General features: G+C 38.8%; 1 protein-coding gene across 4 annotated transcripts in view; it reads left to right on the top strand.

The window, feature by feature from the left end:
• TTC7B (tetratricopeptide repeat domain 7B) overlaps window positions 1-26028 on the top strand; it is a 314696-nt gene that overhangs the window by 86899 nt on the left and 201769 nt on the right. For 3 of the 4 annotated variants that reach the window (XM_084630296.1, XM_084630295.1, XM_084630298.1), the window contains one exon: window positions 24143-24221. The exons of the other annotated variant lie outside the window; for it this stretch is intronic. In XM_084630296.1, coding sequence (XP_084486422.1) covers window positions 24143-24221 — 79 coding nt within the window. The remainder of the gene's footprint in view (window positions 1-24142; window positions 24222-26028) is intronic. 4 annotated transcript variants of the gene reach the window in all.

The following is a 26028-nucleotide window of genomic DNA, read 5'->3' as shown; positions in this document are numbered from 1 at the left end:
GGGTTGATGAAGATTTTCAAATTTATTATTTTGCCACATGTCTCTGGATCCCATCTGTTTTTCTGCTGTATCTTTTTTTTAACTTGGGCTGACCAGAACTGAATACTGAATTGTTAACTTTTTAAATAGTGAGCAGTGTTTTACTTTGTGCCCTTTTAATATTTCACTCCAAAATTACTTGATCGTATAATTTATTTTGCCCTGGCCTTAATATCAAGTTTATAGGAATTCAGTCTAAGACCTTTTCACTAGAAAGGTTTCAATAAACTTGTTAAAACTATACTTATAAATCATTGTTTTCATGTAAGGGTTATATGAACATAGATGATAGGCAGTTAGGAAAGTTGGATGAATGTGCTTGTTTATCTTACAACAAGGCTTTGTTACAGATAAGACTATAGATCACAACAGGTCTCAAACTGAGGTGTGGTAGGGAGTCTGCAAAATTTGAGTGTTGCTTTCCTTGTAGTATTTGTTTTGTCTTTGCGTGTAGGCTTGGGCAGGAGTATGCTGATGATGTAGTGTAATGGGGTCCTTTGCCTTCTGCTTCTTCATGAAGCAGAGGTAATTATGAAATTCTATGAAATCTTTAAATGTCGGTTGTGTCACTAGACTCTAATCTGGCATTGCTTGTGAGTTAGTTCCAATTAACATGTTATCAGAATTACCTGATGAAGCATATTCACTTAAAAACCTGAATAAATACATATGCATAATATTTTTTCAGATTTCACTCCAGATCCAGTAAGTAGTAGTAATCATGTAGCTCTGAAAAATATGTTGCATAAACAGAGAAGCTTGATGCAGTCCTCTGCTATGGAGTGTTTCTTCCTGCATATCTTGGAAACTCAAGGTCAGGTTTTCTAATGTGCTGAGCATCAGGCTATCACTTGTTTTTATATTTATTTATGTATGTGTCAGTCACAAATAGTTGGCAAATATAAAAAGACTTTTACAGCTATTGAAGGAGCTGGACCCTGTCCTCTGATACCTAGTGTGCACTGCTGCTTCCTTAAGCAGAACACCCTTATTTAAATTAGACCAATTGATCCAATTAACTGTCCCTTTGCTCAGAAGCTGTACCCAGATTTTCTTTTAAAGAGAAAAGTATACATTCTTATACAGAAACCAGTGAAGATCTTATAGGCATGCATTTTCTTGTAAGAAAAAAGATAAAAGCATTGAAACCTTACAAGTCTAAACACTAAGTGTTAGTATTTAGAAAATACATGGAAAAACCATTTTCTACCAGAAATTTATGAAACCATATTTCATGAATTATTTTACAATCTTTATTAAGATAGAAATTCCAAATTAATGTTTTCTTCTCAAAAGGTGTAGAAGAATTGAGTTAGGATGAGCAGACTATATTGACCAATTATTATTATTATTATTGACCAGGATTATCCTAGGATGCACCAAGTGAGGTAATTCCACTACAGATAGGGAAGTGTGACTACCATCATACAAGGAACTGGTGAGACCATATCCAGAATGGTGTGTGCAGATGTTTAAGAAAGATGAATTCAAAAAGTGGAACAGGTACAGAGAAGGACTACTAGGATGATCAGAGGAATGGAAAATATGACTTAGGAGATGAGACTTAAGGAGCTCTCCCCATACTCTAGCTTAGACCTCGCCAGAGCTGAGTGGAGTGTAACAATTATCTCCTCTGTCTGATACACAACATTCCTGTTAATACACCCCAGAATATTTGCCTTTTTTGTAGCTTCATCACATTGTTGGCTCATATTCAATTTGTGGTCCACTATAACCCCCAGATCCTTTTCTGCAATACAACTGGGCGGGCAGTTATTTCCCATTCTGTATTTGTGCGTTTGATTTTTCCTTCCTAATTGTAGCAGTTTGCATTTGTCTTTATTTTATTATATCTTATTGATTTCAGATCAATTATTGAATTTATCTAGGTCATTTTGAATTCTAATCCTGTCCTCCAGAGTACTTGGTACTCTTCCCAGAGTGGTTTCCTCCTCAGATTTTGAAAGCTTACTCTCTACTCCGTTATCCAAGTCAATGATGAAAATGTGGAATAGTACCAAACCCAGGACAGACCTCTGCAGGATCCCACTAGATACCTTATCCCAGTTTGAAAGCAAACCATTAATAAGTACTCCTGAGTAGGGTCTTTCAGTCAGTTGTCCACCTACCTTATAGTCATTTCATCTAGACCAGTGATACACAGACCTCAGTGGTTCAGAAACCAAATTAGCGATCAACATTACCCAAAAGAGCCATAGTAATGTGAATTCATTTACAATCAGACTGTTTAATTATGAATACATAGTACTAAAGGGAAATAAATATATTATTCTCACAGCAAAATGACTGACCAAGTATTATGATTTTATCAACTACAGTTGGGTTAATAACTAATTGATTGATAACTTAGATTGGTTAATAACTAAATCACGCGGAGTTTTAATATCATGTGCTGCAAAGAGTGGCAGGAGACAGATTATAGAGTCACTTGTGGCTCGCGAGCCTCAGTCTAAGTATGACTGATCTAGACCATATTTCTCTAGTTTACTTATGAGAAAGTTGTATGAAATTTTTAAAAGCCTTACTAAAATTAAGATATATCATGTCTGCAACTTTCCCCCATCCAGTTGGCCAGTAACCCTGTCAAAGAAGGAAATGAGATTAGTTAGGCATGATTTGTTCTTGACAAATCCATATTTCTTCTTCGAGAGATGTCCCTGTGGGTGTTCCAATCCAAGTGATGGTGCGTCCCTATGCCTTTGCTCAGAGAGTTTTGCAGCAGTGCCCATATGGGTCATGCACATGTGGTGCCTGCCTTGCGTTCCGTTGGCTCTTTATCTAGCTTGCACACGACCTGGACTCCTCAGTTCCTTCTCAACTGTCTCCAGCCTGAGATGGAGCTCAGCAGTCCTGTTGCAAGGCTTCGTTTCTACTAGATAAGTTAGGATAGTTTAGATACATTACGTTTGAGTTATTAGAGTTACGTCCTCTACCTGGAGGAGGACGGGGAGGGAGGAAAGGTTTTATTTCTTCATCCCCTAGTATAGTTAGTATTAGGTTAGGAAAATGCCTGGTTTCACCAGGATTTAAAAGATGCACAACATGCAGAGAGGCATGTTGGACACACTCAATGTGTTTGTTATGTAGGGGAAGCTCACATTCCTCAGAAATGTGTCCATCATAACAAACTGAAAGCTAGGGCATGCAAGTATAGAGACCTGAGACTGAAATTCATCTTGATGGAGAAGTCATTAAGACCAGCCTCTGACCCAGGCAGGAGCCCTCTTCCCAGTATAAGTCACCGGTCTCTTCATTGCCAAGGTCCTCGAAGACCAAAAAGTCCACAAAAAAATGACTGTCCTCTTTGCCTCATAGAGAAAAGAGCAACACAAAATGGTCGCCAACCAAATTGCTCTCATTGGTGCTGGCTGCACCATGGCTCAGCACCTCTGAGACTCCGGGCACCTCCTGCACCATCTGCATGGTGGACGCCGCCTCCGGAACCCAGCGCTCTGATGCCATGTCTAAGGGCTCTAAGTTGTCCGTCTCCACCATGGCACCGTTGATAGCACTAAAGGAGATGGCACCAACAACCACTCCTATTTCTGTGCTGCAGCCCAATGCTACTAGTGCAATGGTGCCTATACAAACTGCAACGGCTTAGCACATCACACTCCTGATGTAGTAGGCAGCTCACTCTTCAGCACTGAAGCTCTCGGCGCCATGCCACTTTATGCACCAGAGTATCTGTTGGTTTCCTTGACTCCAGAGTCCCCTTTCTTGGGCACCGATGTGTCACCGGGGCCAGTGGATCCACAGCAACAGTTATCTCCGATAGCATCACAGTTCTTGAGTGATGATGATGAGGAGGTTGAAGGGGCATTCTCCCCTCACCATTCCTCCCCTATCAGGATGCCTATGGCTACTGGACCACTACGATCACAGTCCACATATGCACACGACATGCCACCATGGTACAGTCACCCAATGATAGGACTTGCCTGGTCACTGGCCATACTGGAATCCCTGGGGGTTTACAGAAAGCACTGCAGCAGGTGCCTCAGCCCACGTAGGGAAGACACCAGATCCCCACCTCCACCCTCGGAGACCGAAGTGACCAAGACAAGGGATGAATCCATAGCAGAGCAGGAAGAGGACACTGCTCCTGACACGTCACCAACAAATAACAATTCATCCTGCTCACTAGATGAGCATATTAGGCCTCTACCCACAACCACCACAGATGACTTTACCCACTTTCAAGATTTATTCAGAAGAGTAGCCAATGAGCTCAAAATTGCCCTGGAGGAAGTGCCAGAAACTCAACGTGAGCCAGTGGATATCTTACAGACATCTTCCTCCTCAAAGATAGCATTGCCAATCAGTGGGGCTATCATGGAACCTGCCAAACTCCAGTCACCATATCTCTAAAGGGCGGACAGAAAATATTAACTCTGCTGGGTCGAGCTGTATTATCATCACTTATTCTACCAACTCCGAAGCCCCTATCATCTTGGGAGTGCACTACTCTGTGTAATCAAGGTGGCCCATTTCAAACAGTTGACAAGAAGGTATGAGTATCAGCAGGCAGATATTAGTTTTTGTAGTGACCCATCCACTCCCAGTCTTTATTCAGGCCTAATTTGATGGGATCCAGTTTGATGGGGTCCAATTTGATGGGGTCCAGGTGTCCAATTAATTAATTTTGAAACTGGACACCATCAAATTAGGCCACCTTGATTACATTGGCCTCATTAGCACTACAAAAATTATTTTTTTTTCCTCCCTTGGTATTCACCTCTTCTTGTCAATATTGAGAATAGCCTACTTCCACCTTAATTGAATTGGCTCGTTAGCACTGACCCCCCCACTTGGTAAGGCAACTCCCATCTTTTCATGTGCTGTATATTTATACCCGCCTCTGTATTTTCCACTCCATGCATCTGATGAAGTGGGTTTCAGCCCACGAAAGCTTATTCCCAAATAAATTTGTCTCTAAGGTGCCACAAGGACTCCTTGTTGTTTTTGCACAAGGTGAGTAACCATCACTTACTATTACTTATAACCAGGGATCCTAGAAATCTGTTAGACACAGAAAAACATGGAATTTGTGTTTTTACAGAGAATATTTAGATTGTACATTCTGTGAAAAAATAAAAACATTTTACTATTAACTAAATTTTACGGAAAGTCACTTATTCAGTGTGCACAACCTCCCACTCTTGTGATTGATTTATTAATGCATTTTAAATTTACAATGGAACCCCATTTATCTGATCTAATTAGGTCTGGGGCCACATTGGAGAATCAGAAATTTGGATAATCAGGAGAATTGGCAAAGAGCTTTCTATCTGGAGCCCCCGGCTGCTGTCAGCCCCAGGCAGCTGGTGGTTTGGTTAATACAGAGAGCCGGATAATGGCGGGTTGGATAGACAGGGTTCTACTATATCAGTAAAACATTGTGTTCAGCTGATACCTATATATACTATGGCTAGGGATACTAAAGTTCAGTATTTCAACTGCAGAAAAATGCGGATTTTTTTTATCATAGAATTTTGGGGTTTTATTATGGAAAACTAGGATCCCTGTTTATAATCCTGTTATTTTTTAGGTGCTTACAAACTGCATACTTAATAATCCGTTCCAGTTATCTTTCTGTATATCAAAGTTAGGATGACTGGCCTGTAATTCCCCAGATCTTCTTTGGTCCTCTTTTTAAAGATAGGTACTATGCTTGCTGTTCTGCAGTTCTTTGGGACCTCACCTGTCTTCCATGAGTTTTCGAAGATAATCACTAATAGTTCTGAGATTGCTTCAGCTAGTTCCTTAAATACTCTGGGTGAATTTCCTTAGGCCCTGCCAACTTGAATACATCTAATTTACTTAAATATTCTTTATCATATTCTTCCCCTATTTTGGCTTGTGTTCCTTCCCCCTTGGTGTTAATATTAATTGTGTTAAGCATCTGGTCACAATTAACCTTTTTAGTGAAAAATGAAGCAAAATAAGTATTAAATGACTCAGACTTCTTGGTGTTGTCTTTTTTAGCTCTCCTTGCTTGCTAAGTAGTTGACCCTCTCTTTCTCTTGCCCCTAATGTAATGTATATTTTAGCAACCTTTGGTGTTAAAAACTATGAAAGGGTTAGTGTAGACCAGGCACTGGTGTTTTTGTCACCAAGTCAGCTAGACCAGTGGTTTTTAAAGTAAGGCACTGGGTTGTGGTGGCTGTGGTAAGCACTGCGGACTGGGCCATTAAAAGCCCCATCGGTGGTGATGCCTGGTTAAGGCAAGCTAGTTCCTACATGTTCTGACACTGCGCTGCGCCCCAGAAGCAGCCAGCAGCAGGTCCAGCTTCTAGGCGGGGGTGGGGCCACAGGGCTCCACTCGCCACCCGAGCACTGGCTCTGCACTCCCATTGGCTGGAAACTGGCCAATGGGAGCGGAGGGGAGGTGGAGCCTCTTGTCCACCTCCACCTAGGGTCCAGACCTGCTGCTGGCCACTTCTAGGGCATAGCATGGTCCGTGGTGCCAGGACAGGCAGGAAGCCTGCCTTAGCATCCCCGCTATGCCACTGACCGGGAGCCTCCTGAGGTAAGTATGCTCCCCAACCTCGTGCCCCAATCCCCTTCCCCAGCCCCTGCAAACCCAGAGCCCCATCCTGCACTCCAGAGCCCTGCACCCGACCCCAGCCCAGCACCCCCTCCCACACCCTGAACCCTCATTCCTGGCCCCACCCGTCACCCCTGCACCCAACCCTCTGCCCCTCCCACACCCCAAACTCCTCATCCCCAGCTCCGTTGTGTTGTGGGCATCAACAATTTTCTTCAACTGGGTCGCCAGAAAAAAACTTTGAAAGCCACTGAGCTAGACCATCTCTGAGCAAGATTAGACAATATGTTGATAAAATCACGTGAACCTGTGTTCTGTAGTAAAACTGGTGGAGTTGTATGAGTGCTATATCTGTGGAAGCATCTGAAAATGCTTGTTGTAGATGCAGCCCCCGAGTTTTTTTTTTTTTTTTGAGTTTGTGCCCTTTTCATGGGTCCACAGGATCAGCACTATGCCCCAGCTTTTAAATAGTCCCTTGGAGATACATCTTTAATGTGCCAGACCCCTGAAGAGTCCCACTCTTCTTTAAGGGGAGGCCTCAACGTCTCGGACACTGAGCCTCTGGGCTCCAACACTCCTGCTTCTTCCTGTGAGCACTACCTGACAAGTGAAGCTGGCACAGATTCCTGTTCAGAGACTTTCACTCTTATCAGTGACCAATGCACCTCAGCAAGTATTTGCTGTGACACTAGGCAGTCTTTTCAAAATAGAGTAAGGTTTATTAGTCAGCTGGAACACTGATTTGGGAAATTCTTAGGTTGGCATATAGAAAAGCAAAGATTAAGACATAGTTGTCAAGGTTCCCTCCCCATTCTGAACTCTAGGGTGCAGATGTGGGACCTGCATGAAAGACCCCCTAAGTTTATTCTTACCAGCTTAGGTTAAAACTTCCCCAAGGCACAGATTCCTTTCTTGCCTTGGGAACCAGCTTAGGTTAGAAACCTGATACGCTGCCACCACCAAGCGATTTAAACAAAGAACAGGGAAAGAGCCCACTTGGAGACATCTTCCCCCAAAATATTCCCCCAAGTCCTACACCCCCTTTCCTGGGGCAGGCTTGATAACGCATTTTCTAACAAGATTACTTACTAACTTTACAGGAGTTGGAGGCTTGCATCCTTGATCTGTTCCCGGCAAAGGTAGCACACAGACAGACAGACAAAAACCTTTTTCCTCCCCTCCAGATTTGAAAGCCTCTTGTGCCCTCATTGGCCATTTTGGGTCAGGTGCCAGCAAGGTTACCTTAGCTTCTTAACCCTTTACAGGTGAAAGGATTTTGCCTCTGGTCAGGAGGGATTTTATAGCATTGTATACAGAAAGGTGGTTACCCTTCCCTTTATATTTATGACAATAGTCCATATGGCTAAAGCCAGGGCTTCACCCAGCCAAGTGCTGTGGAATCCATGTTGGCTCACTCACCCTTTCTCTGTCAGTGCCGGGTGAGAACTTCTGTCTTCCTCCAATGGTCAGCTCTTACTGTAGCCTTATGTCACCTCTTTGCATATTGGTTTCCTCTTGTAGTACCCCTGCTGAATTTACATGTTCTGCCTGCTGGAGTTTCCAGTTATTAAGGGTCAGTAGTTCAGTCCTTGGGGTTCTCATTGTCTTTCCGTTTCTCTATTAATATTCATATCACCCCAGACAGTTCTGTGATCCAAACACCTCATGTCTCCTGCTCTGCCTGAGGAACATGTAACACTTCTGCACCCACTGTGTAGCAATCCCTACTCAAGAAAGTCACTGTTATTCATATCTTTAATACAAGTATAACAGAAAACTCCAACTTCGTCACAACCCTCTTTAAGTTTAGTTACCTTGCCATTCCATCTATTAGACAGAATATGCTGTTAGACTATCACAGGTTTTTCTCAACCTGTAGGTTGTGATCCAAAATTGGGTTGCCAGAATGTGTCAAAAGGTCACATGGGACTGGTCATCAAAGTTCACAAATGTATCATGAGCCCAGAAAGGACTATGATATGTCTCACCTGTGCATCTCTCAGATTCACTCTCCTGCTGGTGATAGCCCATCCAAAGTGACAACTCTCTACACAATGTGCATGATAATCAAGTTGGGCCATTTCCTGCACAAATCCAGGTTGAGCTATTACCAGCAGGATAGTGAGTTTGTGTGTGTGGTTTTTGGGAGGGGGGTGAGAGAACCTGGATTTGTGCAGGAAATGGCCCAACTTGATTATCATGCACATTGTGTAGAGAGTTGTCACTTTGGATGGGCTATCACCAGCAGGAGAGTGAATTTGTGTGGGGGGGTGGAGGGTGAGAAAACCTGGATTTGTGCTGGAAATGGCCCAACTTGATGATCACTTTAGATAAGCTATTACCAGCAGGACAGTGGGGTGGGAGGAGGTATTGTTTCATATTCTCTGTGTGTATATAAAGTCTGCTGCAGTTTCCACGGTATGCATCCGATGAGTGAGCTGTAGCTCACGAAAGCTCATGCTCAAATAAATTGGTTAGTCTCTAAGGTGCCACAAGTACTCCTTTTCTTTTTCCAGTTTGTAGTTTCAAGTTTCGTAAGCAACTTTGTCATGGAGATAACTGTCATGGTACCCTTACTTTATGCTGAAGCTAACCTAGAAAAAAATTCTTGGTTGAAAAAAAAAGTAGTTTTTTGTGATGAGTAACAAAAAGTAGTTACAAAATCTGCTATAACGTAATCTTTGTAAAATCAGCTTTTTCTGCCTTTTTATTTAAGATTCTTTTCTTATCAGGCAAGTCTTCAGTGAAAAAAACAATGTGCCTCAATGTGAGGGGAGTTAATTGTTCATTCAGACATTCAGATAAGATGATCTGTCAAGAACAGTTTGTTTTGTTGTCTGAGGCTCCCTATGCCATGTTACATGTGCTGAATTCTGTCTTAAGTTCAGACTTTCGAATGGAATACTAATGTGAAGTTTACACATTTAAAAGGTCATTCAGTATAAAACTGTCACTAAACTGTATTTAAAACTGAAGGAAGCTTTCCTGTTGAAATTAATTTTAGTAATAATTTTTTGTGATCTGTATAGTTGCATATAGTACAAAACTCTCCAAAAAGGTTGAAGATCAATGTGTTGTGGCAGTTTAAAAAAACAAACAAACCCTAACAATGTTAGGAACCATTAGGAAAGAAATGGATAAGACAGAAAATGAAATCATAATGCCAATATATAAGTCCATGGAATGCCCACACCTTGAATATTGTGTGCAGCTGTGATCACCCTATCTCAAAAAAGAAAATTAGAATTAGAAAAGGTAGAGAGAAGGGCAACAAAAATGATTAAGGGTATGAAACAGCTTCCGTATGAGGGGGGAGAGAAAAAAAGGCTGGGACTGTTCAGCTTAGAATAGAGATGGTGAAGGTGCGATATGACAGAGGTCTATAAAATTGTGAATGGTTTGGATAATGTGAATAGGGAAATGGTATTTACCGCTTCACAATAACACAAGAAAGAGGGGGTCACCCATTGAAACTAATAAGCAGCAGGTTTAAAACAAATATAAGGAAGTACTTCACATAATGCAGAGTTAACTTGTGGAACTCATTGCCAGGGAATGTTGTGAAGGCCAAAACTATACTGTGTTCCAAAAAGAATCAGATAAGGACATGGAGAATAAGTCCATCAATGGCTATTAGCCAAGATGGTCAGAGATGCCACGCCATCCTCCGGGTGTCCCTAAATCTCTGACTATGAGAAGCTGGGACTGGACAACAGGGATGGATCACTCATCATTGCCCTCTTCTATTCATTCCTCTGAAGCATTTGGCATTGGCTATTGTTGGAAAACTGGATACTGGGCTAGATAGACCATTGGTCTGACCCAGTTTGGCCATTCTTCTGTTCTTATGGTCAAAATTGGTTAGACATTGAACACTTGTGTGTTTACTAGTTTGAAGCTGTAGTTCTGTCTTAACTCATCCTGTTACGTAGACTTTTAAGTGTATTTTTAGCTCCTGTACTGTAGTCCTTTAACAGTAGCTAATGTAGGCCTTATTCTAATTTTTATCTGCACAAAGTGGGAAGTTTCAGGTCTTACATGTGCTGCAGTACAACACAGCAAGGCAAGCTAAAAGCAGCATGGTAGCATTACGTCAGAGAAAGAACACTATTTAGCAAAAAGTTTATTGTATTTAATTCCCTTTCACCTATCCAGAAATCAGGGCTATCTTAGCTTTTGGGACAGTAATTCCAATTGGTTTGAACCCCTGTTAACCTCTGGTGTTTTTTTGGGTATTGTGTTGAGTTATGTTGAGTTAAGCATCTGAGATGCTGCAACTGAGGTTGTAGTGGTCTTAACATGCAATTAACTGAAAAGTCTCTTTAGCTATTAAATTAGAGATAGTTCCACTAACATTGGTTTAAGTCCAATTTAATTGGCACATGTAGATGGTATTAAGTTCATATTGTCAACAGAAGAAATGTTTTGTTTTATAAATAAAATATTTTGGCTACCTCTATTTCAAAATATCCCTATGCTCTGTTTTATATGCTGCTAGCAAAGTTAGTTATTTACATTTAAATCTATAGTTCTAGTTGAAGAAAGCATCTGAAATTGGTTCAAATTGGTGGCATTTGCCAGTGTGTAACTGAAAACATTTCAATTCATTCACATCAGAGTGTTTTTTTAGGGGAAAGTAATTAGTGTGTGGGCTGACTAATTGGTGGTCCAGTTTGCTTCACTATAAGATTAGAAACTGTTGAATTACTAAACCTCCCCAGTCAGAGTTTGTCATGGAAACAGTGCAGCATGTGTGTGTGATGTCAGTCATGAGCTGGTGACAAGGACTGAATTTTGGAGAAACTAAGAGACTAATTAGGAGCCCAGGGGTGTAAAAAAGGCAATGTTAAAGGGCCTTGCTCATCTTACTTTATATAGTAATACCATTATCCTTCAATTTCTGTTAACAAATATCAAAATACATTCCATTTTCTACTCTTTAAAATTAAAACATCTTAAATTCCTATTCCAAAGTGTTTGTAAATGTACAAACTGGATAGGATGCCATAGCAGTAAAGGCTTAAACCTAGGAATATATGGATGTTCTGGAGCCAGGGTTTTAAATCCTAACAGATAATTCAGTTCATCATTCTTCTAAATTAGATAAGGTAAATCCCACGCAGGTGGCTATCTGTAGGTCTTGTCTTTCCTTCTTTGTCATTGAAGTTAATGTGGCATTTTTTTCAGAAGAGTAGGTATTTGCCCAGTCTCCATGGCCAAAATTCTGTCTTCCACCACTGCTGTACAATCTCTTAGCTGCTTCCATCTATCCTATGGGACTGCATGTCAGGGGTGTGCTGTATTTTATTAAAATCTGAAGTGAAATAAACTGCAAGAAGGAAAGATACAAAGTAACTGTGAAAAAAACTTGGGAAAAGAATAGGCAGGTCATTCAATTCTAAGGGCAATTTTAAGGTCATCAACTGAAAATGAAAGGGAGGCTCTCATTCTTTCCTGTGTGGACTTCATTTTTTTGATAGTGGTCCGCTGTGTAGTTGTGAACATCATCTTCAGAGCTCTTCAGCAGCCATGTATGAGTAATGTGAATTGTATGTTTATCAGGGTGGATTTGATTTAAATCAAATTGATTTATATGATGATTTAAATCACTAGTCAGGAAGACTCAATTTAATCATGGATTTCTACATAAAAGGGCATTCTTGTTAGTTGTTATAACCTTAATACATATTATTCACAACTCAGAGATAGATGTAGGTTTTATTTTTAGAAGGTACACTCTCTACATTTTTAAGTGATCGATTTATTTTGAAAACTTTTCAGATAAGTTTTACAGGTATATCAGAAAATGAATGATTGTTTTTTTTTCATTTACTAAAGGTAACTGAAGCCGATATTTATGAAGTCATTGGGAGGTTAACAATCTCCAATTCAACAGGTTAACCATTAATATTTGGAGAATTTTCTTGCCAGGCTGTATTAGGAGAGGAACATCACCAGAGAGACATTTAAATTGTTTTATTTGACTAAAACAACAATGTTATGTATTCTGGATTTTTTACTTCAGCAGCAAACATATAATATTTTAACAAAACAAGCATATGAATTTTTGAATATAGTTAAACATTCAAGTTTTTTAAAATCAGGTTTGTTTTTGTTAAAATTGTTTTTAACTAAAATAGTTAAATGAAATATTTAAAAAAACAAATACAAAAATTATATCTACTATGTCAACCAGGTCAACATGAAAAACTTAAAATATTGGCTTCTGCAGCTAACTCAGTTGTCTTCACTTTCATTTTCCTGTTTGTTCATAATCTGGAAAAGAAAAACAAGCTTTCCTGCTTTTCAGGTCCCAAATGATTTCTCAATTTGGAATAAATTAGTCCAAAGCAAGAAAATATTCTTTCTACACCAGCAGAAGAAGCTACTGCTGTTAAAAGTGAGATTGTCACTTCAACAGTCTCTGAATCCAAGAGCTTAAGTGACTTCCACCAGTTCACTGGTGCAACTTTCTTTTAAAAATCATCAGCAAACATATATTTCTTGAATGGTTCACCCTTAGCTATGAAGTTTATTTTAGTTGGCATTATGGAGGGATGATTGCTGTATGTCCATGTCATAGCCAACTCCTATTCTTCAGTAGTTAAGGTTTGACCCTGGTGCCAAGTATTGAGAATATTTGCAAGAAAATGAGCTGGAGATAGTGCTTATCCCATTCATTTTTTTAATGCTTGTAATTTATTTTTTGCTCAAACATGAGAATTCAAGAATAGTCCAGAAGGAAGACAGGCAGTCCTTAAGAAAGAAGTATGAAATAAAAAAGTTTACCAACCTGAAGATCCTGCATGTTCAGACATGTTCCTTTTATCATCTTCAGCGCAGCTTTCTCCTGAGAAGGAACACTTCTGATGATGATGTTTCATTTGGGAAACCAGGCCTTGTATTTCTTTGTTGAACTGTTTGCATTTTGCACTCATGCCTGTCTTATCCACAGGTAGAGGAACTTCATTAAAATATTCCCAAACTGGGTCTCTTTTGCGGCCTGCTGCCATTATAGGTTTTTCCTTCTAGTGAGAGAATGGGATGGTAGATCTCAAATCAATGAAGGCTACACTCAGAAAGACCTCAAGACTTCTGGAATATGTTGCTCAGTTTCACTTTTGTTTCTACTGCCTGCCCTTCCCTTCTCACATTTATCTCCAGTCTTCTTCTCCTTGTGCAGATCTATTCTGCCCCCAACAATCTTCTGTTCACTGAACTTTTTGAAACTTTCACGTTTAGAGAGAGTTAAGGGATTGACTCTATGTACACAAATTTGCAGAGGGACAATAGGTTTCTCACCTCTATTTATTTATTTATTTAAAAACATTTTTGCTGTTAGCAAGCATGTTCTCTCTGGAGACACTAGTCCACAGTTTGAGAACTGCAAAACTAAGCATCTGTGATGGTATCTTCTAGACTGAGCACTGAGTCCAATTGGGTAGATAGAAAGATTAATCTAAATAATCTATATAGAAGCCTCTGGAACACCATAAAATTGGGTCCCTAATCCATGAACTATTGGAACTCATTTACAAAACTTTTCTTAAACATTACATGACTATATTGTGTCATACTGTGAATTTGTGTGGGGGGGTGGAGGGTGAGAAAACCTGGATTTGTGCTGGAAATCACTTTAGATAAGCTATTACCAGCAGGACAGTGGGGTGGGAATAGGTATTGTTTCATATTCTCTGTGTATATATAAAGCCTGCTGCAGTTTCCACGATATGCATCTGAGGAAGTGAGCTGTAGCTCACGAAAGCTTATGCTCTAATAAATTGGTTAGTCTCTAAGGTGCCACAAGTCCTCCTTTTCTTTTTGCGAATACAGACTAACACGGCTGCTACTCTGAAAACTATAGAATTAGAATTTATAATCCCTATTCCATGATGAGATACATTATAGCTCAAAGATATCTTAATTAAAACTATCTTTTGATAGGTTTTTTCCTCAAAAAGCATTTTATCAAAAAAATCCGATTTAAATAAAAATCCTTTTTTTTTTTTTTTTTTAAATCATTGATTTTTATCCACCCTGATTTTTACCCTTTTTTGTGAAGAGGTAGAAACACTAAGTTAAATATAGGTATTTAGTTGAGTTTGTGTTGTATTAAATTATTATTTTAATTGCCTATGCTCTGGTAGTTTGTGTATTGTAGACAGATGGGATCTGACATTGTTGGGCTTGTTTTTCCTGGTAACCATTCTCCATTCTCTCTTGATGCTATTCTTTATTGGGGAGATGGGGAACTTTGAAGATACCTTCCTCTTCCCAAAGTGTGTAATGGTTTGTTAGCTGAATTAGGATATGTAGTACTTCACTCATTCATTGTTCCACCCATCCACCCGTATATATATATGGCAGGTGGGGTTTGAACATTTTCTTCCAGGTTTAGTGGCTTATTGTCCGCATCATGGCCATATACCTTAAGTTACTTCTCTGCTGTTTTTGAAATCACATTTTCCTTTGAAATCAGAACATTGGGAAGTGGATGCCTGTTTGGATGTACAAAGCAGCACTAAAATTATTCCTTTTACTCTGAAGTTTATATAAGATTATGAACTGCATGTACTTCACGGGCCTCTGTATGTTCCCATTCTGGTATAAAGTGCCACCCGGAGTCTCAAGGTACAAGGGGGCATTCTTTGCAGGAGTGGATATACAGAGGCTCAAAGGTGTGCAGTTACTGATAAGTACTCTGCCTATCTGGCATTTGGAGGGCTTACATAGTTAGTTCTTTCTTCTTGTTATAGCTGCAACCATATTTCAGGTGATGTGCATGTAGTATGCTTATACTTACCTCTTACTCTCCCCAAAGTATTATGCTGCAAGGTGGCAATGTACTTAATGTACATAATTATTTGAAGAACTTTAAGGATATAAAGAGAATCTGGTAGACAATTTCAAAAATACTGTGATTCAAGGGGGGAAAAGGGACTTTCCTCTTCTATTCTATTTTTTCCATATGATGGCCTGATAGTATGTATTGGGGGTTGCCAATAAAAGGCCAACATATACTAATAGTTAACCACAGTTATTTTCTATTGTATTATTTAACATTTCTATTAAGAGAAAACTGTGATATCTTTTGGCAAATATTGACTTTATAATGGTCCAAAGAACAGCTTCAGAACTGAAAGTGACTACATTTGCACCAGCATTTATGTGTTATAGTAATTTTTTCTTTCAAATATTTGTCTAAATCTATTCAGGAGAGTATCAAGCCTAATTACTTTTGTTTTCCTGCTAGTCACCACAGTTAATGTTGTGTAGTTAATAATTTTCTATATAAAGAAATTCCACTCTTGCTCTTCTAATGACCTCATCTTAAGTTTATGTTCCCTTGTTCTTGTATTTACTCCAGCTCATACAATGCTTCCTTCTTTCTCTTTCACAATTAATATGCTGCTTACCTCAGTGAATTGCCATATGCAGAGGGAAGGGACCAGTAACAACAGAGATCAATTTATGTAAATTTATGACTAAAAGATTGCAGCTTTGTTAAATAACTTAACAAGATAACATCTAAAGCAGTGTTATTAGTAGTTTTGAAGACTGAGCTTGCACTTCAGGAAAATGAAACCACATGGTCCTCTCCTAATCCCTCCTGCCATTTGCTTTTAAAGGTCTACACATCTTCCCTTTTGTGAATCCATGCTGACTCTGCTTTTTTGTTGTAGTGTCCTCTTAATCTGTCCCTGGTCAATGCTGTCTCTAACTAGTTTTCCTAGATTCCTTTCTAAAAGTGAACTGTAGAAAAAATTATCAGAGTTAAGAGACAAAACTTTCATTCCATTCTGCTTCCCGGAGCACTAATTATGTATGTGAATATATGCATGTTGGCAGCAACCCCTATAGTTAGATTGCCTTATTTTTGTTGAGGAGATCTAACATCTCTATTGTTTGCTGTAGTGTTTGAACTTTGACGAGACACATTTATAGTAACATACATATCTGTGTAAAAATTGAATCATGGGGAGGGTACAAGTTGAACAGGTGTTAAGTAACACGCAAGATATTTTTGTAACGGTAGAAGAAAAGGAACATCATGGAAATGGTGGCCAGGACCGAACAAAATTTGAATGAGGACTGTTGTGCACACTTTGTCATCACCACTGAATGTAAGAGTGTAAATGATACCTTAGAGATAACTACCCTCTCTTACCCTTCACGATTTGTGGTTGCTGGGTCACTCTTGCTGTCTGTCCCTGTGATTGACTTCTCTAAGACCAACAGTAAATGTTCTTTGGAAGGCCCCTTCTCTGGATCTTGTTCCCTGTGACTGTTCACCAGAGCTAAATTTTGACAAGTTTGGGTTCAGTACATATTTGATCAGGCTTTTAAACTAGCTAATAGGGTCATTGTTGCAGAAAGGCGTAGAGGTGTTTTAGAGTTTTTTAATTGGTAGAGTTATTTTTGTTAATTTTTATTACGAGGCATGCATGGGCAGATGGAAATGGACTTGTTATAAACTGTTAAAGAAAATAGCTGTAAAACTTCACATTGGTGGTGTGTACTGTGAAAATGATGAATCATAATCTGAATATTAACTGCATAATTTCTGCAGCATCGTCTTCCAGTTAATTCTTGAAAAAGTTATGTTATGTGGTAGAGAAAACCAGTGATTTTGTTCTTAAGTTCCTTACACATTTATGGTGCTTTATAAGTAATACATGATAATATTTGAGTGGGTAGAGGAAAAGTATGCTACCATAAATGCATCTTGAGTAAATGGGGTAAAATGAGCCAATGAACTCAGGAAAGGAGAGGTTATATAGGGTTTAATCAATGCAAAATATTTTTTTTAAAATACACTAGGGGTGTAAGTTGTCTTTTTCATGTAAATTTTGAATGCTGTAGAGTTCACTGTCTTATGAATAATATTTTTCCTTGTCCAGAAAAAAATATGCACATAAAATTAGGACAGTTCTACTCTTGATAAACTTAGTTAAAATGCAATTATGGATATTAAAAGTTGGTGTTGATCTGACCAAGTATAGTAGAGCCTTCCCAACCAGCAAAGTGTCTATATAGGGCTTGCTTAGAAAAGGAGAAAGAATGGCTGTTTATAAACTTGTTCTAAACACCCTTGCTATCTTAGTCTTGGATTTCATGTCCAAGCTGGGTCCTGGGCATGTATGACTGCGTGTGGAGATATGGGGAGGGTGATGGCAAAGATGAAGTAATCGTTCAGAACTGGGAAGAAAATGCTACTGGAGTAAATGGTTTGACAAGCTAATTTCATTATGTACTTAATTTCTTTAGTAATTTTACATTTTACCTTTTTTTAGTAAGGACATTTCAGACACCAAAATCTTAAAGGATTGCATATTCAGCATTAGGAAGTTTGACAAAGCAATGTAGAAGCATTGCAGAAAAATCTAATCCAAGTCCTGACATTGTGCTGGAGTGCTGTGTGCTGCAATTCTTTAAACTAGCTGGAACGTTAAGTAACTTTTAATGCAATTTAATCTTGCATCATTGAGCTCTTTGGGTCACAGATGCTGTAATGTGATATACATTATTATTTATACAGGAATAGAATTGACTGAGCCAGTCGGCAAGTTAGGGTGCTACACCATTACTGATAAAGAGCTATGCACTTTTTTCACAGTTATGCAAATCCCTGCACTGTTTGTGGCTGGCTGATTTGCACAATCAATATACAGTTATTTCTCAGCTTTATAGTATGTGGATCCCTCTACTCTTACTGGCTGACAGCCATTATTTAGTGTAGGGATTTGTTTGATCGCTACATGGTTATTTCTCAGTAACCGCACAGTAAATATGCAAATCTTTCTCTGGCTACTATAATCCCACTACTCTGATTGGCTCATATAGTCCAAAATTTTAAGGTGTTTGCCTGCAACATAGATACTACCTCAGCCTCTTCCCCCACTTCACCTGATGCAGAAAACAACCCCCTCCCCACATACATACACACACCGCTCCAAAAGAAAATAGGACTTTTAAATTCTTCTGGTAAAACTTGTTTGTTTGTTTTTTGGTTTACGTTTTTGAATACATTTGGTTCATTTTCCTCCTTTCTCTTGTCTCTTCCCCTGGCAGCGAGGCAGTATTTCAAGAACAATTAATATATTTGTCTGTGTGTTTATATTGGGGTTTATCTCAGCCATGCCCTCTTAATTAAATTTTGAAACACAATCTAAACAAGATAGATTGTGGGTTTTCTGGAGGACAGAGCCTTGCATACCTGTAATGAGGAGGGGGAAAAAAGTTGGGGAAGCAAAGATGGAGAGAATGAGGAAGGATGGACCAAAAGGAATTAACTTTTATTTAAAAGCAATTTGTCTTTCATCATATTGACAACAAGACCCCATCTTGTGTTTTATAGTTTCTGCTGCTTCTATGTCGAATATTATATTTCATTTAATGTAGGTATAATGGTAACCTCTAGATGTGCCCTGGTAACTTGTTAATAGTAGGTGGGCACTCAGTTATAAGTGTTGAGTGGAATAGAAATACCTTAGTTACCTCGAATGCTGTGTATGACCATAGTTATAAGGAAACTTTCTGAGCTTGTTTCATTTCAATTAAGATGGTTAAAAGTAGCATTTTTCTTCTGCATGTAAAGTTTCAAAGCTGTATTAAGTCAGTGGTCAGATGTAAACTTTTGAAAGAACAACCATGTTTTGTTCAAGAGTTACGAACATTTCAGAGTTATGAACAACCTCTATTCGTGAGGTATTCGTAACTCTGAGGTTCTACTGTACTCTCTGGAAATGGTTTTACAATGTTTTCCACATTATAGTAGCTCCATCTAGGCTGTATTTCCCTAGTTTGTTTGTGAGAGGGTAATGGAAGACAGTATCAAAAGCCTGACTAAAGTCAAGATATATCACATCTATCATTTCCCCCCATCCACAAAGCTTGTTGTCATGTATGGTAGTAGTGTGCTCTGTTTGGAGACTCCTGCTATACAAAGGTGAAATTGACATGTTCATATAATTCTAAGGATTTGTCATTTTTGTACTTTTTATAATAGTGGACAGAGTATCTTTTGATTTCTTAATTTTTAATTTTGTTTTGTGCGCAGTTGAAGAATAGTGCTTGGGATTTTCAGAGGAGCCTAAGGAGTGATGTACACACTAACTTGCCCTGCCCATGCACGGATTTGAACCAAAATAACTAAATTGCTTGCATTTTTTGTTGTCTTGATGCAAGTTTTTGTCTTGATCAGCCCTCAGGGAGTTAGCTACCCATTCTCTGAGTTCAGTGGGAGCAAGGTGCCTAATACCCTTAAGCTCATTTGAAAATTCCAGTCACTGTTCTTCAGTTATTCAGCAGTACCAGTCCAGATGGAAGAGTAGAGCTGCCTTTACCTAGCAGCTTGAAAACAGAAAATAAAATTTGAGGCTATATTTTAAAAATGAATCATGCACAATTGGAAAGACCTGACTCTTGTCAGCTCATGTGCATATTGGGGTATGCATACACACACAACCAGACACAGAACTGACTATCTGTGCATGCAGATCCCCAAGTTGCCAATTCTTAAATTACTGAAAATCTCTGTCTGTTTGTGAGTGAATGTTAACAGTTGTGTTACTGTTCTGTATATTGAACAATTGAATGGAGTTTGCTTTTAGAATGCATTTCATTCACACAGGATCTCAACATTCTTTACAGACACTGTACAGATGTTACATTTCACAGTTAAATTGCCATTTGCCACTGCAACTCTAAATCAGTAAGGGTGGGGCTATTAAAATTAAACTGTATCTTTTTGAAGTTGCTGGTGAAAGTATGTACCTGTTAAGGGAAAAAATCTCTCCCTTTGAGCACCCAAGAAACTAGTAAAAACTGTTAACAAATATATGAAATGTACTTTACTAAAGGTGAAAACCTAAAACCTTGTTAAAGATAAATTTTGCTTCAGATTTTTTCCTCTCGAAGCATTTAGCTCACTTCTTGATTTATTTATCCCTTTGTACTTTGTAATAGTTTGTATAGAAGATGCTGTGAAAACTTAAATTGTATTGTATTCCTGTGTTTTTGTGCTGTGAAACAATGTTAAATGCTTTATGAAGCAAACACTAGTTATATATTTTCTTAGTTTTCTTACACAACCTTATTGTGTTTTCCATGAAACAGTAGAATCTGACTGTCTCTCACTCTGTTCTAGTCTTTTCCTGTTGGTTAGCAAAGATGTAATAGCAAGTAATTTAGTGAGGTCTCATGCCACTTCTCCAAGATTATTTTTACAGATTACAGTACAGAACACAAAATAATATATTTCATATATAAAGCTTTTATTAATGACATAATACAACACAAAATGAACTTAGTTCATTTATCTCTTTTGTTTTTGTACACACATTTGCTAATTCTCAAAATTAACTAATTAGCAATGGGGTTTTCAATTAGTGTGAATTAGCTGAGATTCTGCTGTTTCCATATTTCATTTCTTGTAACAAGTCAGTGTTCCAAAGAGTTATATGTTTTGAATCCTTTCTGCTGCTCTTTTGACAGATTCATAGAGAGTATTCCATTCTTAGGACTATGTTTTCATCTTGATTTCTAGATTAATTAACGTGCCCCCCTACAACAACATATCTCCCCCACACACTCATTTAGAACAGAAAACTGGGAGTCAGGACCCCTGCATTCTGTTCCTGGCTCTGCTACTGACTTGGTGTGTGATCTTGGCAAAAATCTTTTATGTTCTGATTTTCAAAGATGCTGAACAGCTGCAGTGCTTCCTGCTAACATTCTGTGCCTCATTTTCCTCACATGTAAAATCAGTATAGTAATGCCTGTTTCACAGAGGTATCTTATGTGTTAATATATGTGAAGAACATTTGGACCCTTGGGTGGTCAAAGTGCAAAGTATTATTTTTCTTAGAGGAGATGCTTACTGAAGCCAAAACTGTAAACCATGATAAATCTTGTTACCTGTTTACCTAAAACCAGGCTCCAGCAATGTCTGGAATTATTGATTCTCAAAAATATATCATTATTTCTCATATAATTGATATATCAGATACTGATCCACTTTGAGCAGCTGTTCATAGGTTTGTATGGATGTAGTTGATATTAAACTTATTTTCCTTTTAAGTCAAGTCAGTTTTGGTGGTGAAGCGTGTCTTATTGGTTACCCTAGAGCAGCGGTTCTCACAACAAATTTTTTGGTGGCCTCAGAGTGCAGCCACCAATTCTTGCTGGTGGCTGCTCTGACAATTTTTCCTAATTTACTTAATTAACTTTAGAAAAAACAAATAATTATGCACACATACATGTCCAAATCTTTGTAATTTATTTATGATGGGGCTGGGGTTTTTTTTGTTTTTGTTTTGCCAGACTTCAGTAACAAAAAAAAAAAATGTACGATTGTCTCTATTATTTACTGAACCTAAACAGTATACTGAACAGAATAGAAACACAGATAAGGTGCTTTGCATGTTTTGCTTTTTTGGTTGATTTTTTTTTTTCAGACTTGCTAGCTAGTCAGTCTGCTACTATGATAATTGATAGTTGTATATTTGTTAATGTCACTTTTCACAGCAGACTTACTCAGCCGTGGCAAGCTGGGGGACAAATTAAGCCCTGGATGGGGGGGGCAGGGATGATGGGGGAGCTGGGTGGAGGGCCCAAGGAGGCAGCGGGGGTCAGGGCGATGGTGGGGGTTCTGAGCCTGGGGTCCCACTGCAAAGCTGGGGGAAGGAGGAGGCAGTGGAGTCAGAGGCAATATGGGGGGGGACAGAGCCCGAAGCCCAGCAGCTGGGAGATGGAGCCGACTGCTGCACGGCTAGAACCTGCCGCCCACTCCAGGGCTGAAGCCTGAGCCCCACCGCCCTGGGAAAGTGGAATAATCTCACTGGTTGCCTGCTCCTACAGTGTTTGGGGCTCCAGAAGGGGGTAGGGACCAGCACCTGCTGGCAGCCCCAGGGGAGGGGCCACTGCTTCTCCCCACCTCATCATCACACCAGAGGCTGTGGCCACATGCGGCCATGGTGGCTGCATTTGAGAGAAACTGCCCTAGGGCCTGAAATCCTTGATGTACACAGAATGGGTGTGTTTGCTCATCCTTTTCGACCCAGAGTCTAGGGAGAACGGGTAAGCTTTGCAATGTAACCCTAAAAGGAAAAAAAAATCAGGTTCTGATAAAACGAGTCCCACAATTGAAGACCCCTTGCTGAAAAAACAATCTGACTCCAGTCACTGTGCAGTTAAAATGGGGACTGCTTTGCACAAAGTAAATTTCAGATTTCAATATATCTAAAGAAAATTGTTCTCATGATGATGGGCTTGTATTTACTATCCCAAATACATTTAAACACTCTAATTTTATGTACTCATATGTAATATTGCAAACTTTTGTTGTGATTGTAATAAATGCTTGTGAAACATGTATATGATGTCTTCATCGATAAACAATGCAGGTGATGCATAATTATGTTTTTCCTTTAAAGTTCCGTTATATGATTTACACACTGTCATATTGGTTTAACATGCAATTCCATATGAGATGACCACAGCTCTGAGTTAATGCAAAGCACTTTTTTCATTGAGTATCCATTATCTGATCTGAAACTTAGTCAGAGCAAATAACAAAACGATTTTAGTATAATATATGCTTGAGACTGCAGAACTCAGCTGGCTGAGTCAGTAAATGCTGACCCAGTCTTTCACCAGCTCATTTGGAAGTCAATCTGTGTTGTAATAAATGGGTTGTTAATATCATAAAAAAATCTTAATATATTGAAAACTGGGAAAATAGCAGAGAGAACTGTCCAAATGATGAGAGAAGAGAAACATTTACAAGTTAGTTGGCATGGGTGCAGAATATTGTATTTCCAGACTGTTTGGGGGAAAAGTTTGGATTGAGAATACTGCTACTCTGCATGTACATAGTGCTTTTCATCTCATGTTGTCACGTCTCTTGTCAAAAATGATTTAAGTATTAAGTGAAGAAGTTGAGACACAAAGAAATTAAATGAGTTGTACAAGGTCACATAGGAAGTCATTTGCAAAGTCAAAAATGGAACTCTGATTTCCTGCCTCCCAGTCTTCTGCTCTAACCGTATAGCTTGGTCTCCTATGTCTAAATTCTCTAGAAATATTTTTTGTAAATAAAAGGAGTTGGAAAATTTTACTATTATGTGGGTTAAACAAAGGAAAAGAAGCTACTGAAATTAAATTGATTTTTCCAAGTATTAGTGTTTGAAGATTTGTATAGTATATCAGTTTTGCTTTTAAATAATGATTTAAATCAGTTTTTCCTCTTATATCCCTTCTATCATACAATATCCTTAGTTTTCTTACTCTCTTGAGCTACCTATTATTTTTGCAAAGTTATGTTTTATTATTTGGTTCTTTTCTGTGACCCACAGTGACAGGGCTACCTGCCAAATGAAATTTTTTTTTAGATAATGAATGAGATATTACAGCAGGAAAAAAATTGCTTGTATGGATTTGACTAACGACTAAAAAACTGTGTATAAAATACTGCTAAGCACTGGGATGGGAATACTGTCAAATTCTCTGTGTGTGTGTGTGTGTGTACAGGAACTTGACAAGAGGAGTTGGTAGATTTAGAGAGATTCTAAGAGCTGTTGAAACAAGAACTACACAAAATCTACGAATGGTGAGTTTTACAAACTTACATTGACTGCTTAAAATCTAAATGTAGAAATGATAAACATACATTTATTACAGAGGCAAACAAATCAGATTACAGCACTGTAGTCTATTCGTTACTAAAACCGATACAATTTTGCAAAATTTGGGATTAAAATAATTAGTAAAAACAGAAGAGACTGTTTGATCAGCCGTCTTTCTTCCCTTCTCTCCATTCATCTGACTTCCCTTCTCTCCTTCTTTATCTAGTTGTTGTGTAAAATGAATTAGGCTTGGAACCATGATAAATGTCTAATGAACTTTACTGTATTTCAGTTCTGCAGAGGCATTGTTTCATCACTCTTAGGGTTCTGCACTGTTTGTTTTTGTTTTTCCAGAATACTGATTTTGAGTTCCATTGTCATGTAAATTACCTCTTCTCTCCCATAAAACTTCTTCAAAAAAGAGAACCCATAAAGGAGGTTCATATCCATATCCATATCAAGTAAGCATTCACTAAACAAGTGTTAACAAATATAAATCAAAAGTTTTCAGATAAGAGTAAGGGATATGCAACACTTGTTACAATGCATTTTGTCTTTTATCAGAGGGGTAGCCATGTTAGTCTGGATCTGTAAAAGCGGCAAAGAGTCCTGTGGCACCTTATAGACTAACAGACGTATTGGAGCATAAGCTTTTGTGGGTGAATACCCACTTTGTCGGATGCATGTAGTGGAAATTTCTAGAGGCTGAGGACTGTATGTGATGGCCAGTGGAGTTCTGTTGGTTTCTTTCTTGGGCTTGTCTTGCAGCAGGAGGCTTCTGGGTACACATCTGGCTCTGTTGAACTGTTTCCTTATTTCTCGTGTGGGTATTGTAGTTTGAGAATGCTTGGTGAAGATCTTGTAGGTGTTTGTCTCTGTCTGAGGGGTTGGAGCAAATGCGGTTGTACCAGCGACACCATCACAGGACCTAACCAGATCAGCCACACCATCACCGGTTCATTCACCTGCACGTCCACCACCTCAACTGCTAGAAGAGGGTCTCATCCTCCCTGATTGAACTAACCTTGTTATCCCTAGCCTGATTCTTGCTTGCATATTTATACCTGCCTCTGGAAATTTCCACTACATGCATCTGACGAAGTGGGTATTCACCCACGAAAGCTTATGCTCCAATACATCTGTTAGTCTATAAGGTGCCATAGGACTCTTCGCAATTTTGTCTTTTGTTATTCTAAACCATTTTTACAGACGTACTAGACAAGAGTTCTGGTATAGTCTCTCCAAAACTTCCAAAACACCATTAGAAAATCAGTTAGCTTTTTTTAATGAGATCTCAAAAAACACATTTTTCATAAATGGTGAAATATTAGACATTTAAAGGAGGCCAGTAATATTCCATGTACAAAGTGTAAATAGAACAATAAGAAATGGAAGGTAGGTTTCTCACATTACAAGGATCAAAAAATGAAAGATGTCACTCATACAGTGACACTTCTGGCTCAGTTGCTAACCATCTGTTGCTAAGAAATGCTGACAACTCTTGTACAGATGCTGAGGTTGTCCCATTTCTATAGCAGTCCACTTTACCACTTCTAAGACTCCAAAATTCAAAATTTTTCAACACTGTCATCCAGGGTCATATGTAGCTAATACACATATGTATAAAGCATTTAGAAAGGGATTAAGCTGATAGTTTTGGATCTAAGACAGTCTTTTTGACACAATCCTTGTGGGGTACAAAATATATCAGAAGGACAGAACAAGTCGTGCGAGGGCAGGGGAGGAGGGTGTGGCACTATATGTGAAAGAAAATGTAGAATCAAATGAAGT

This window comes from Lepidochelys olivacea (genome assembly GCF_965140295.1).
Source record: "Lepidochelys olivacea isolate rLepOli2 genome assembly, chromosome: 6".
Classification (NCBI taxonomy): Eukaryota; Metazoa; Chordata; order Testudines; family Cheloniidae; genus Lepidochelys; species Lepidochelys olivacea.
This window is presented reverse-complemented; position numbering and strand designations above follow the sequence as displayed.